At 34.3% G+C, this 14,086-nt stretch overlaps 1 protein-coding gene across 1 annotated transcript; it reads left to right on the forward strand.

Annotated features, from left to right (window-relative positions):
* Positions 1-8,669: 8,669 nt before the first annotated feature.
* On the forward strand, positions 8,670-12,562 carry LOC130806447 (uncharacterized). The gene is made up of 3 exons (XM_057671526.1): positions 8,670-8,920; positions 11,797-11,840; positions 11,937-12,562. Exons 1-3 carry the CDS (start codon positions 8,780-8,782, stop codon positions 12,265-12,267), a joined length of 516 nt encoding a protein of 171 aa, XP_057527509.1. The 5' UTR covers positions 8,670-8,779; the 3' UTR covers positions 12,268-12,562.
* The last annotated feature ends 1,524 nt before the right edge of the window (positions 12,563-14,086 follow it).

Genomic DNA, 14,086 nt, shown 5'->3' on the forward strand with positions numbered 1-14,086 from the left:
TCTAATGCAGGGCTTGGGAGGAAGGTATTGGATTGAAGTTGTGATGCCAGCTTGTTATATCATCAATAGGGGTCCTTGTTCGAGAATTGATTTCAAAATCCCGTTTGAGATTTGGAGTGGTAAGTTGCCTAGTTTCTCTAATTTGAAGATCTTTAGTGGTGTTGCTTATCATCATGTTAGTGAGGGTAAGTTGGATCCACGAGCCAAGATAGGGTGTTTTGTTGGGTACGGTGATGGTGTCAAGGGGTTTAGGATCTATTCACCTTCAGAGAGTCAAGTCATTCTGAGTAGGGATGTTACTTTCGATGAGAGCACCATGTATTCAAAGAAGAGCTTAGAGTCTTCTGATTTGGGAAAACAAGAGAAGAACTTGCTACAGACAGATGGGGTACTTGAGGTACATCAGTCATCCATTGCTGATCTATCTTCAGTTCAATTTATTGATGATGATGCTGAGGTTCCAGTGCCGGGTACTCCTGAACCTGAGGTTGTTTCATCTTCTCCATACTCATGGGAGGAGATGGAGCAGTCTAATCAAGGGTAATCTAGTCAATCTGACACCATTCTTAAGTGACCTAAACGAGTTATCAAGAAGCCTGTTTAGGTTGATTGAGGAGACGGAAGGAAGGAATTGCTTTGTTGAGAATTTGATAGGTTATGCATTAAGTGTAGCTGATGATGTAGAGTCATATGAACCTGCCACGTATAAACAAGTAATTAGTTGTAATGAGTCAGCGCAATGGCTTGCTGCAATGGGTGAAGAGATATAGTCTCTTTACAAGAACAGAGTGTGGGAACTTGTGAAGGTACCGGAGGGGAGGATGCTTGTAGGGTGCAAGTGGATTTTTAAGAAGAAAGAAGGGTCATATGAATCTGAGAAAGTTCGTTTTAAGACTAAGCTAGTTGTAAAAGGGTTCAGTTAGGTACAAGGGGTTGATTTTGTAGAGATTTTCTCACCGGTGGTTCGACATACTTCTATTAGTGTACTATTGTCAATTATAGCACATTATGCCCTTGAACTGGAGCAGCTGGATGTTAAGACGGCTTTCCTCCATGGTGATTTGGAGAAGGAGATTTTGATGAAGCAGCCCGAGCGATTCGAGATTCTAGGGAAGGAGCACTATGCATACAGATTGCTAAAGTCATTGTATGGACTTAAGCAATCCCATCGCCAGTGGTACAAGAGGTTTTGATTCTTTTATGGTTTCGCATGGATTTGATAGGAACTCTATGATTGTTGTGTGTATCATAGTAAGCTGGATGATGGTTTCATGATTTAGTTGTTGTTATATGTTGATGACATGCTTGTTGCCACGAAGAATAAATCTGATGTTGCTAGACTTAAAAAATTGCTCAGCATGGAATTTGACATTAAAGATTTGGGTCCAGCTAAGAAGATTTTGGGTATGGAGATCTATAGGGATCGGGCTTGGGGTAAGCTTTGGAGAAATCAAAGCCTATAAGTACACCAACATATGTGAGCTGCAAATTGTCTTTGTCTATTTCAACTCAAACTGAGGAGGAGTTGGTATATATGTCTAGAGTCCCTTATGTCAACCTAGTTGGTTGTTTGATGTATGCTACGGTCTGTACTAGTTCGGATATTGCGCATGTTGTTTGTGTTGTGATTAGGTTCATGGCTCGACTTGGGAGAGAGCATTGGCAGGGGGTGAAAAGGATTTTTCGCTACTTGAGAGGGATAACTAATATTGCTCTTGTGCATGAGAATAGTAAGGAGTGTTTGGTAACTGGGTATAGTGATTTTGATTATACAGCTGATGTGGATACCAGGAGGTCGGTGATCAGTTATGTGTTCACTTTGGGTGGTTCTATGGTTAGATGGAAGTCTACGTTGCAGTCTTCAGTTACGTTGTCTACTACTAAAGCTGAGTATATGGCTTTAACTTTTGCAGCTAAGGAGTCTATTTGGCTCAAAGGCCTGGGTATTGCACAAGATTTTGCTACGGTGTATTGTGATAGTCTAAGTGCCATTTGCTTAGCTAAAGATCAAGTGCACCATGATCGGACCAAGCACATTGATGTCAGGTATTATTTCTTGCGTACTGACAAGAGGGTAAAGGTAAAGAAGATCAGAACCGCTGACAACCAATTGATTTCTTTACTAAGTCTGTTCAATTTAGTAAGTTTTAACATTGGTTAGACTTGCTAAATATTGATTACTATGTGATGTAGTAGGCCCTTAAGGGCGGTGTTGGGGAGCACCTATTGTAGACATGTTGGCCTTAAGGTGGAGCTTGCCCGGTACTTGTGATGTAGCTGGAGCATTATGACTTGCTATACTTAGTGACGAGTATGTGATGGGTCTTGGTTGATGACTTGTCGGGATGGGTCTTGGTTGAAGACTTATGGGGATGTACGACTTATGCATGAGCTTTGCATCGGGTTTTGGCTTGAGATATGTTCACTATGTGTTGATGAGATCATTTGCTGAATACGAGTTTTCGTCAAGGTGGAGATTGTTGTTAATGGTGACTCAAACTAGTAAGTTACCATTGTTGACGATGATGAACAGTAGCAAATGTCGACTCGGCGTCGGTGTGGCCAAGGTTGAAGATGAGTCGGCTTTAAATGAAGCAAATGATAGATTTTTCCAGAGACTTTAGCGGAGTCGGCTTTCGTGGAAAAGGCAGGATCGCTGACTCGGCGGTGGAGTCTGCCAAAACTCATGTTTTGTCTAGTGTATAACGCCGACTCGGCATTTTGGTGAAGAATAGGGCAGCCGACTCGGCTGCGTTTCTTTTCATGGGAGCAGTTTCTTTCATGCTATTTCGGGCCGGTTACTTTGTGTTTATTAAGTAATAACTTCCTTTTATTCGGCATTAGTATATAAACTCCCATTTTAGGGTTAGGGCATTATTATTCACAAATTGAGAGAGAGATCACAAGAGAGCCATTATTAATTGTGAGTGTGATTCATCTTGTAAATTCTTTGCGATCATAGTGAAATCATTTGATCTCGGTGCTGGTGGACGTAGCTATCATATTGATAATGAACCACGTTAAATCTCTTGTGTCATTTTCTTATTGTTTTGTTTGAATTTCTTTATTGTTTCATTATTGTTCATCGATCTTGCTTTTGCTATCGCACAACATTGTTTTTTTAAATTCACATTCCTTTCCCCCAAATCCCTCCTGCCAAACACTCCTTAATTGTTTGTCAAGGTTATCAAACCATGAGAGTGGTGGGGTATCATGGGAGAAGTCAGACCACATCATGATTGATTCTATTTCTTCTCGCAATTTTGAGGATGGAGTTGTGCCAGGAATCCTTGGGTCAAGTATTCTTTTGTTAACCATCAAGTATTCTGTTGTTGACAAGTTAAAATGTAACCCGACCCTTGACATGTTGGATCGACCCGCCCCGTTAAACACCTCTAGCCAAGATACTTGGGTTAACAGCAAAATCTTTAGTACAATTATTGGTCACATAAATTGATGGTGCTCTGCAACAAATTTCATGGGTGCTGCAGGGTGTTACCTATAAATCTAAAGTGTTGAGTATTATCATTGGAGGTTGTGACATGGTATTTGGAATTCGGTGGCTCAAAGGTCTTGGTGTGGTCAAATGGGATTTAAAAACTTGATAATGAAATTTGATTATGATGATCACCATCAGGTCTTGAAAGGGATTCTTATACAGAGAATTCAATGGCTCAACTTCTCTTTTTGTTGCAACTAGTATGTTGTTATGTTATGGGGTAGAGCTAAGTGATGGCATGAGTGATGAGTCAATTGCTTCTGAAGTTAAATAATTCTCTAGGGTGGCAAATTTATAACAAAATAAGATGATGTCGATATTATTTTAAAAAAATTGTGCTTAATGAGACTTGAACTCAGACTCAATGTTGTCATACTATGTAATTTGGACTCGGATACTGGTACATGTTCAAGTATCAGATACATCTAAATATTCAATTTTACGCATAAAATGAAGTGTCTAAGTGCCATATCATTGTTCGAATATTAAGGATCGGACACGAGTACATATAGCAAAATGAAGAGTCCTAGTAACATAATTGTCATATACCGAAACTCTTATATACTTAAATAGCACATATATTAAAATATTTAGGTATAGGATTTTACACAGAAGTTGAATGTTGTCAGTTGATATTATGACTAGGTATAGATCTGCCTGCCCCTGTTCTTTGGGTGAAGATCCAACTTATATTAGGGAGCTATTGGGTAGTTTAAGGAACCCCTTTCATTACCTTGACTTGGGTTTAGTCAAGTGAATGTTACACCTTATTAGGTATTCTTTAAAGCAAAGGGATATTATTGAGAATTTGGTGTAAGGAAGTGACTGATCAGGCCATCAATCAAGAGAGCAATATTGCTTCCCAAGTTGTGTTAGTGGAAAGAAGGATGGCTCTTGCAGGTAGTGTCTTGGTTATAGGGCTTTGATTGGAATTATTATAACGATTCGTTTGGAAACGAGTATTTCATTTTAAATTGTAGATTTCAGTCATGTACTAATTACTGAAGAATTCGAGAATGATAAAGGTTTGGAAAGCCATTCTTAAATTCTTATCTTTAATCATTTTTTAACAATGGTTGATTTGACTCAAATCCAAATTTAATTTTTATTTGACAAACTCAAAATTTGAGTCAAATCTATATTTTCAAATACAATCATCATTTCTAGACATAGCATAAAGGATTAATTTATCATTCTAACTGTTGATGAGCTTCTTGATGAGTTGGCTTGGATATAAGTGTTTATTCGGATCATCTAGTTGATTTCGATTTAGGTTTTTCGGATCAATTTAAAATCAAATCTTACGTTAGCGGTTTTTTTATTTTTAACTATTAGACATGGGAAGACTATTGCAAAATTAGAAAATATAATGAATTGGATAAAATAATAAGATGGGAATATGCAATTGTCAATGTTTAGTGATAGATCTAGAATTTTAACTATAGTGGATCCTTGATGGACTATAATATTTATAAATGAACTCAGTACTAGGTTACAATATTACATTGCTTATGAGTTACTCCCTTGGCCTATTAGAATTAACCTAATAGTATTAGGTGAAATTTAGTGGAATGGAAAATTGAGTTGGAAAATAAAATAAAAAATAAGTGGATTGTAAAAATGAGTAGATAAGTAAAAAGAGACAATAAGTTTGTGAATGAGATTAAAAAAAAGTAAGACTATTAGAAAAACATGTAAAATAAGTAAGACAGAATGACAAACTTATATAAAAAAATTGGTGCAAATAAACATGTACAAACTAATGAGTTAGACAAACTAGACATGTAATCTTTTTCTTCTTAAATTCTCTTTCATGCCAAGGATCTAGGGTCTATTTTGATGAGCTAATTCAAGCTAAATTTAAATGAAACAAAACTAAAAATTGAGAACAAAAATGATACTTATGAACTTCATGTAGATGTCGTATAACTCTTTATTAATGAATCACGTATTATTCAAAAAAAAAATTTGAATGAAAATAAACAGAGATAATAGATTCTTGAAACGATTTGTTCATCAAATGCACTTTTTTACTTGAGTTTTCACACACAATAATTGTATCATCCCATGTCATTAATTGACTCACCTTTGGTTGAATTAGGATTTGAAACATTTAATATATGCAATATTATACTACTTGTTAGCGAGAACAAAGAAAATTTTCAATAATCCTTAGTAACAATCATCATTTTCACTTTAATATAATCGAACAAAAATTAAACTTTATATGACGAGATATACAAAAATATATTGAGATTTACGTGTGTTTGCTTTCAAAGTGTTAGGCCGATGAAATTAATAAAATGAGTAGAAGGGAAATGCAATGATTATATCAAAGTAAAAAGTGAAGAATCTTATCATTTACTATAAAGATTAATTTCATCGCTATTTTTTGTAGAGTTTCTTTAATCTATCTTCAAATAAAAGATAAGATGCGGAGAGAGATGCATAATATATGATTTCTTAATTAGTAGAATTTTAAAGTCAAGACATCATAATTTGTTGATGTTGGTTCTCATCCATCCAAAGTCCAAACATCTAATTAATATACCTTTGAAAAATGAGTAAAAATGCTAAACTTTTGTCTTAGAACAATTAGAGCATATTGCATAGTTTAATTGTAAGCTTTGAAAATGAGTAAAAATGCTTGACGTTTATCTTGGAACAGTTGGAGCATATTGCATTGGGCATTTTGAAGAAGGCATAAGCTTCCTATAAGAAAATGACAAATTATGAGTAAAAATGATTAGAAAGGAAATACAATGAAATGTTAAAGTAAAAGGTGAAGAATCTTATCATCTACCAGAAAGATTAATTTCATCTTTTTTTTTTATAGAGATTTTTTAGTCTATCTTCGAATAAAGCAGAAAGAATAATTTCATCTTTTTTTTTATAGAGATTTTTTAGTCTATCTTCGAATAAAATTTTAGATGCGGAGGCATCATACATGATTTCTTAGTTACTAGAACTTGAAAGTCAAGACATCATAATTTGTTGATGTTGCTTCTCAATCATACGAAGTCCAAATGTATAATTAAATACCTTGACAAATGAGTAAAAATGCTGATTTTTTTCTTGGAACAATTAGAGCATATTGCATTGTTGAAGTTTAAGCTTTCAAAAGTGAGTAAAATGCTTGACTTTTATCTTGGAGCAATTGGAGCGTATTGCATTGAGCGTTTTAATATTAACCATCACATGAAAGGAGTTGTCAGTCATCACTCATTAAAGCGCTCAAACTAGCATTATAACGCTTGAAAGAGCGCCCTTTGAAGAAGGCATAAGCTTCCTACAAGAAAATGCCAAATTATGGGTGACCTTATGCTCAAACAAGCAAGTTGTTCCAATTACATCTACTAATATCCATTGGTTGTTCCAAGTTGAGGCCCTATTTCATTTGCTTATATATGGGCTGTAAATCAAGACAAGCCAGGCTTTAGGCATACTATCCTTATTTCCTATATTACTTATTTAACTTTGTGATTACCCTCTATACTAATGTTTAGTTTGTGAGATTGTTCGAGAAACTACATCACTAAGTTCTATTCAGAGCACTATGTTATTCGATTAAAAAACTCACATCATGTTTGAGTATCTACCTCAGCTAAATCATAGAAACTTACAATATTTTTGATCCAAAATAAAATGTTGACGTGTCTATTATATCAAATTTGACAAAACAACATTAACCATTTGCCTACCATGTAGAATAGTTAGAAGTTTAGGGTCATTAGACGAATTAAAAAAATATTTATTACTTCTCCATATGAAATTTCTCCATTAATAAAGATTACATTGAAATATAAAGCAACTATAAGACCATGAATTAATTCTATATCTCCCATAACTTTTATATCAAAAACTATTTTTTTGTTTACCTTTTCATTTAGATCCACTTATCAACAAGAAATAAAAAAAGTTCACACTTTCAGTTTATATTTCTTTTAAATTGTGTATATTTCTATAAAAAAATAAAAGACAGTAAAAAACACTTAGCATGCATCGAAAAGAAATAACTAAAGTCATCTACATTTCTACAAAAAAAAATTTTAAAATTTAATTCAAAATTATTTCTATTATAGAACAAAAATTTGATTCAAATTCAGAGTGCATTGAAATAGTATTTCAATACGTAAAAACACCAACTATAACTATTTTGAATAGCCACTATTACTTGTTCAAACGCATACTATAACCATTTCAAATACTTACTACAGCTAATTAAAATGTCTACTTCATTAAAAAGTAACACTTCAATACGCAAAAACGCCATTGCAAAATCTTCGAAACATAAGCCTATTTTCAATCTTAACTCTAGTCAACCAAATCTCAATCTTGATGGAATCATAATTCAGATTTTCTTTATTTAATGGCGAAAATTAAATTGGAGAAGATGGTGGGTAGACATAAATAACTCGATAGAGAAATTGATTTTAATGGTGAAAATCAAATTGAAGAAGATAAAGGTACACAAGAATGACTTGATGGAGAAGATAGATAAGAGCTATGGATGAAGAAGAAGGAAAGGTATCCTTAAATATAGACATTGTCATGATTAAAAACATTTTATTTGGTTTTTTATTTTTATTTTTTGAAAATTCGGCAGACCAAATTATAAAAAGAGACCGTCTTTCTCAATAATTGACGTGAGCAAAAAATGGATTGAATATTTAGGGCTGACCCTGAGATTTTAGGGTTCGGATCGAAAAATAAATTATGGGCCTTAACTATAAAATATATATTTATAATTACAAATTTATAATATAAAAAATGTTACACTCCAATAATAGAGCTCGATATTATCCGTTTTTTGTTTGATAATCATGCATTTATAATTCAATAATTAGTAAATAAGATAATAGTTATTATTAATATCACTTTGACTTAGTGGTTAAATTTATAATTTAATTACATAAGGTCTCAAATTTAATGCATATAAAGACAAAATTTATCTACTTTTTTTTCATAGGCCCTGAGCGCAAGCCCTTTTACCCCTTGGGGCCGGCAGAATACTCGAACTTAGCAAAGTCCAAATACAATTAATGGCATGGTCAAATCTCATGTTACCAAGTAAAACAAACAACAAGGAAGAAAGTCAAACTTCAAAAATCCAAGTACCCCTTAATTAGGCAATTACTCAATAGTTGACCCGGCCCAGACAACGTCAGGAATTTCTAAAACCCTAAAACCCCCTTTCCACAAATCACAATTTCTCCCCTCTCTCTCTCTCTCTCTCTCTCTCTCTCTCCATTTTCTCTTCTTAAGCTCCAACAGTCTACTATGGCGTCACAACTGCTTACTTATAGCTCTTCTTCAATGGAGATTTTTTTCTCCTCTTTACTGGATTCTCTCAACCTTGAAGTTGCTCTTCTTTCTCTTCAATCTGTTGCCTTCTTACAGAGAATATTTCTCTTTTGTTTGGTAAATTTCCTCGTCTTTTTCTAATGTGAAGCTATTTTTTTTCCTTCAATTCTAGGGTTTGTTGCGTTTTTATGGGAATTTCGCTTGTGGGTTTAATCTTTTAGCAAGTGGGTTCCCTTTATATTCAGATTTTTTTTTTGTTTTTTTGGCTAATTGTTGACATTTGAGAATTGGTTCAGTTTTAGCATATTATTTTTAATGTTCTTTATGATCTTAGCTATGAGAATCTGATATGTTAATGAGAAAGCTCGAGGCTTCGAACATGAGATACGTTTATGCGATGTGTTTTGCTAAAATTGAAATTTGGGCGTTTATATTTTTGTGGCCATTGATAGTTTGAACTTTCCCTGTTGGCATTGAGCTCCTGTTAGAAATCTAATTTTGAAGGAATTTAAGTAGTTTAATCACATTTTAGGGCAAAAGTTGAGGTGTTAGTGAATATACTCTGGTTTGTGTCATTTGGCAAGTGAAGCTGGTGTTTAAGTGATGGAGGGCGGACATTTTCATATCAACATACAAAGTATTTAGGTGAGGGGAGCAAAAATAGTAGAAATTTTAGGGTATTTAAGAAGTTTTGTTATGTTGACAGCGAGACTAACGGGTTATGTAGATTGAAGTGAAGTAAAATAATACTATATTTTTCTTATTTTTAAGGCGAGCCATGGCCAAATATTGTCCTAAGGTAGCTTCATTCTGTAATTGGCTCTTCAAATTTGGTATTGCCCACTGCCACGTGATTCACTAATCTCCTTGCTAGTCGCGAATCTAGAAAAAGCGAATCGTGGTTATGCTATTTTAGGGTCATTTTGAGTTAATTGCGAATTAAAAAAAGCGAATTAACTGGCGAATTATGTTACACTGGTACTCTCTTTACACAACTGTATGAAGTAAATTGGTTTTTTTGTTTACTCACCTCAGTGTTGGGAAATGATGGATTCTAAGGTTCTAACATAAAGATAGGAATGAAAAAGTTTGGGTATAAAGTATTAACTCTTCCGTGTACTTTTGGTGACATGTTTGAATACTTGAATGAATGCTATGTTGTTGACTTATGGCTTTGTTTGTATAATGAGAAGATGTAATTAAAGAGAAGAAAGAAAGGTATCTGGGATCATAACTGGTGTAGGAGGGGACATGAGGCTCAATTTCGTTTGCATGCTTTTAATTTGAGACTTTCAATTGTTGTTTTAACTTCCGTTTGCATACGTTTTTTCCTATTATATTTTCTGGAAAAATAGTGAAAATTCCCATCTCTTCCCTTCATTTTCTGCATCAAAGTCCAAGAAACTTTTTGTTCCAGTGTCATATGGTTTATGTTCACCCCGGCATTGGAAAGTTCTGTTGTGTGACTAAAACATGCTAAGATTTATAGTCTGCCTTTGAAAGTATCTTTTTGTGAATTCATAAAAAAAGATATCTGTAATTGGACCGCTATTATAAGAATTAATTGTATAAAATAAAATCTCTGTATGGTATTATTTTTGTTTAAATTTAAATTTAAAGAAAGAAATGAAAACCTTCATCCATTGGGCCGATTTGACCCTGACATGACTAAGCCTAAAATGTCTCAAGTTAAAATAATTTGGTCCTAAACCTACTTGTTCGGTTGTTTTTAATATATCTAATCACACTCCATCTGAGTTCCATCATAAAACACCATCTAATCTTTATGGGGTGGAAATGGTTATGAAATCAGATTAGTTGTTAAAAGGATCAATCGAAGCTCACCGTAATATGCATTATCAGAGTTCATTTAAATTGGGATTTGGTTAACTCTCAGACAAGTACTTCCGATTATCATAATCCTAAAAACTACTATTAAACACCATCTAATCTTTATGGGGTGGAAATGGTTATGAAATCAGATTAGTTGTTAAAAGGATCAATCGAAGCTCACCGTAATATGCATTATCAGAGTTCATTTAAAGTGGGATTTGGTTAACTCTCAGACAAGTACTTCCGATTATCATAATCCTAAAAACTACTATTAAACAACTTTTAATGTCTTCCGAGTTAAACTCTGTTTGCTTGTTGAGTGAGGATGAGAGTTGTCATAGGCTATGTCATGGGCTATATACTCTATGATGAGTTTCTTGAAATATTTAAATCATTGAAACGCCAAATATGGAACTATTAACGTATTGCGTTTTGAATTGTTTGTACTGAAACGGTACAAAAATATGATTCAAAACACTAAAACATTTGTTGTTTCTGGCTTGCATTAAGGTGAGAATTTTTGTCTTTTTTTCTTTTTCTTTTTCTTTTTTGTATGTTGTGGTTATATTATGTTTTTGTACCTTATTTTGATGGGGCTAAAGATTTATAGTTCCTTGGTTTTAGATTATAATGTACAATAGTTATTTAAACATGTGCAGTGCAATTCTTATTTATATGGAATTGTACATGGTGTTTGCTACCAAAGGTGAATCTGAAACAATCTCTTTGTTAGTATTATCACTAACAAGAGTAAGATTGCGTACATTTGTGAGGACTTTTGATATACGATTAGTACTATGGTTGTATTTCTACTTATCATCAATGTATGCGGACAACACCATGATCCTATCTAAGGTTCTAGTGCATTAGATTATTTTTCCTAAATTTCTGAAGCACTATATCAACATTTCTCGTCTCTTGTTTGATCTCTCGTGTGGAACTGAATTTCGTTTTGTGTAATATTGATTTAGATGTTTTATTTAAGTGAACTCTATCCTGCTGATTTTGCTGTTTAATGATTTCTGATTCCGAGTTTGTTCCCCTTCTTTTTTTCGTTATTTCTATTTTGGGATGTCTTTTGCAAATCATCTCTTTGGGAGAACACAGAAATTTTAGCCTTTGTCTGATTTTCTTCTTTTTTTTTGACTCGAGCGTTCCAGACTGTTGAATGTCTCACAGATAACGAGCTTCTCCGGAACAAATGGTATTCACAAAACATTCACATCCTATCACTACTCTAAGGGAATTATAAGGATTGTAGTATTATTCATTGACTTTACGCTTTCTTCTGGTTTGACAGGCTTTCTCTATCCCAAATACATGAAGTAAAAAAAGCCGATGATGAGGCCAAGGATGCTAGTGACTCAGAGAACGATGATGAGGATGACGATGATGAAGATGGTGAGGATGATGGTGATGATGATGATGATGAAGACTTTTCTGGAGATGATGAGAGTGACGATGAAGGAGATCCAGATGAAGATACGGCCAATGGTGGTGGTGGAAGCGATGACGATGATGATGATGAGGATGATGAAGACAACGACGACGATGAAGATGATGATGAAGAGGAGGACGAAGATGACGATGAAGATGAAAAACAACAACCACCTCAGAAAAAGAAGAAATGAGAGTTGAGTTGTTATATTTACTCCTTCCCCTTTTTTTCCTTCCTCTTTTAGATTTTATCATTGGTGGTGGGTCTTTGTTTCCTATTTAGGATTTTGGTTGATAAAATTAGTTTGTGTGGTTTGCATTAGTGTTTTAACGTTAGTTTTAGATGGGGAAGAACATTCTTTGTTGTTTTTCAATGAATGATCAAACTTCTTTGTTAGGCGTTAGTTCTTTATTGCTTTTTTAAATATAGTGTTGGATGAGAAAACAGAAAGGGTTAGGTGTGAATCAAATCCAGAACCTTTTTTGAAATGTGTTATTTGCCGTCAAACTGAGATAAGACTTGATTTTCGCTAATTTCGACTTATTTAAGTCCCCTTTTTATCAGTGAATGGATTCCCTCCTAAGCTCTGAAGGACGTTTGCCTTGAAATGAAAATCCGAGATACAAACATTTTTAGAATCTTTTTCATTGTAAGTTTAGCTCTCCACTCAACCTCGTGTATGTATGGTTTGATTGCGGCAACCAGAACACTTCTTTAAGCGTTTGACTAGTTCCATCTCTTAGAAGGGAGGCCATTCTTGTCCTTTTAACACCAGCAGTCAAGGAATCGATTTCTCTAAGCAAATCTTGCTAAAGTCGTATTTGCAAGGAGAAGCCGATGAATTTCTCAAAGCGAATTTTAAATACAAATTATCACACGTTTAATTTTAAAAGAATTCCAATGGTTTGAACTATTTTAGAGACTAGGAAATGAAACGTGGAAGCAAATGACACCAATCATGAACAAATTTCAAGTTTTAAAGCTTTTGAAGTAGATGTTTGAGCTTAATTAGTTGGTTTACATTTTATATATGTTTGAATAGTTGTATATCACCATTTGGACGAGTAAATAGAAGCTAAGTCGAATTATTCAGAAATTTAAGATTTTATTGTCGTATCCGATACTCTTTTAAGATTTGGCATGGCTGTAAGCCATCCATATTAATGACCCTTAACTAAGGTCACTTATGATCTTAAAACATTAATAAGTTATTCTTCGAGAGAAAGCCGAAGAGCTTTCTATCCTATCTTTCTTTCTCAAACACAAACCCTAGATATCTCTTCAATTCATCTAACTTCACATCAATCAAAGTACTAGAGGACAGTCTTTGCCTACGCCAACTAAGCCTGCAAAATTAACTCATCCTTCTATCCTTTCCGTCCTTCTGCTAATAAAAATATCACAACACAAAATCCTTAATTTCTTTCACTTTACCTAAATTCTAATGGATTCATCAACTTCTTTTTATTTCTTCTGATTCCAAAAATTCTGTACCCTAAAACACATCTCCATCTTTCCATATGCCTGCTATCAATTCTTTCTAAACGTTAAAAACATTCTTAATCTATCTTCTATCTTAACCCCAGCATGAGCCTAGTGCTAAATTGTGTAACATCCAATTTGTGACACACGGTGCTACACCACTTCTAGAACATACAACACTTGCTTGTGCCCAAGATTTCCTTTAGTAGTTGCATCCCAACAGCACGCTATAAGTGTTATAGAAAGCCCAACATCTCCGAGCTCCCTCAAACACCCATAGTGATGGCCATGGGCAGGTTATCCGGAATCGAACTTGTCCCGAACCGCCAAAAAACCACTCCAGAATCGGAATCATCTGTGATAGGTTCCGAACCAACACAAATCGCAAACCGTTAAGGCTAAAAAAAAACTGACGGACCGTGGAACTGTAGGCTGTAGGCAGGAACCGTCAAAACTAGACCATGGCCATCACTATTTTTTCCTTCTTTTTAGTAAGTATTTTAATAACGAATGAAAAACAATGAATTTCG

This window comes from Amaranthus tricolor, chromosome 2 (genome assembly GCF_026212465.1).
Source record: "Amaranthus tricolor cultivar Red isolate AtriRed21 chromosome 2, ASM2621246v1, whole genome shotgun sequence".
Lineage (NCBI taxonomy): Eukaryota > Viridiplantae > Streptophyta > Magnoliopsida > Caryophyllales > Amaranthaceae > Amaranthus > Amaranthus tricolor.

Excerpts from the sequence above, each read along its gene's own strand:
- LOC130806447 (XM_057671526.1), top strand. The coding sequence starts at position 8,780 with ATGGCGTCACAACTGCTTACTTATAGCTCTTCTTCAATGGAGATTTTT. Across the intron at positions 8,921-11,796 it reads GAATATTTCTCTTTTGTTTG|ACTGTTGAATGTCTCACAGA; the intron begins GTAAATTTCCTC and ends CGAGCGTTCCAG. Across the intron at positions 11,841-11,936 it reads GAGCTTCTCCGGAACAAATG|GCTTTCTCTATCCCAAATAC; the intron begins GTATTCACAAAA and ends CTGGTTTGACAG.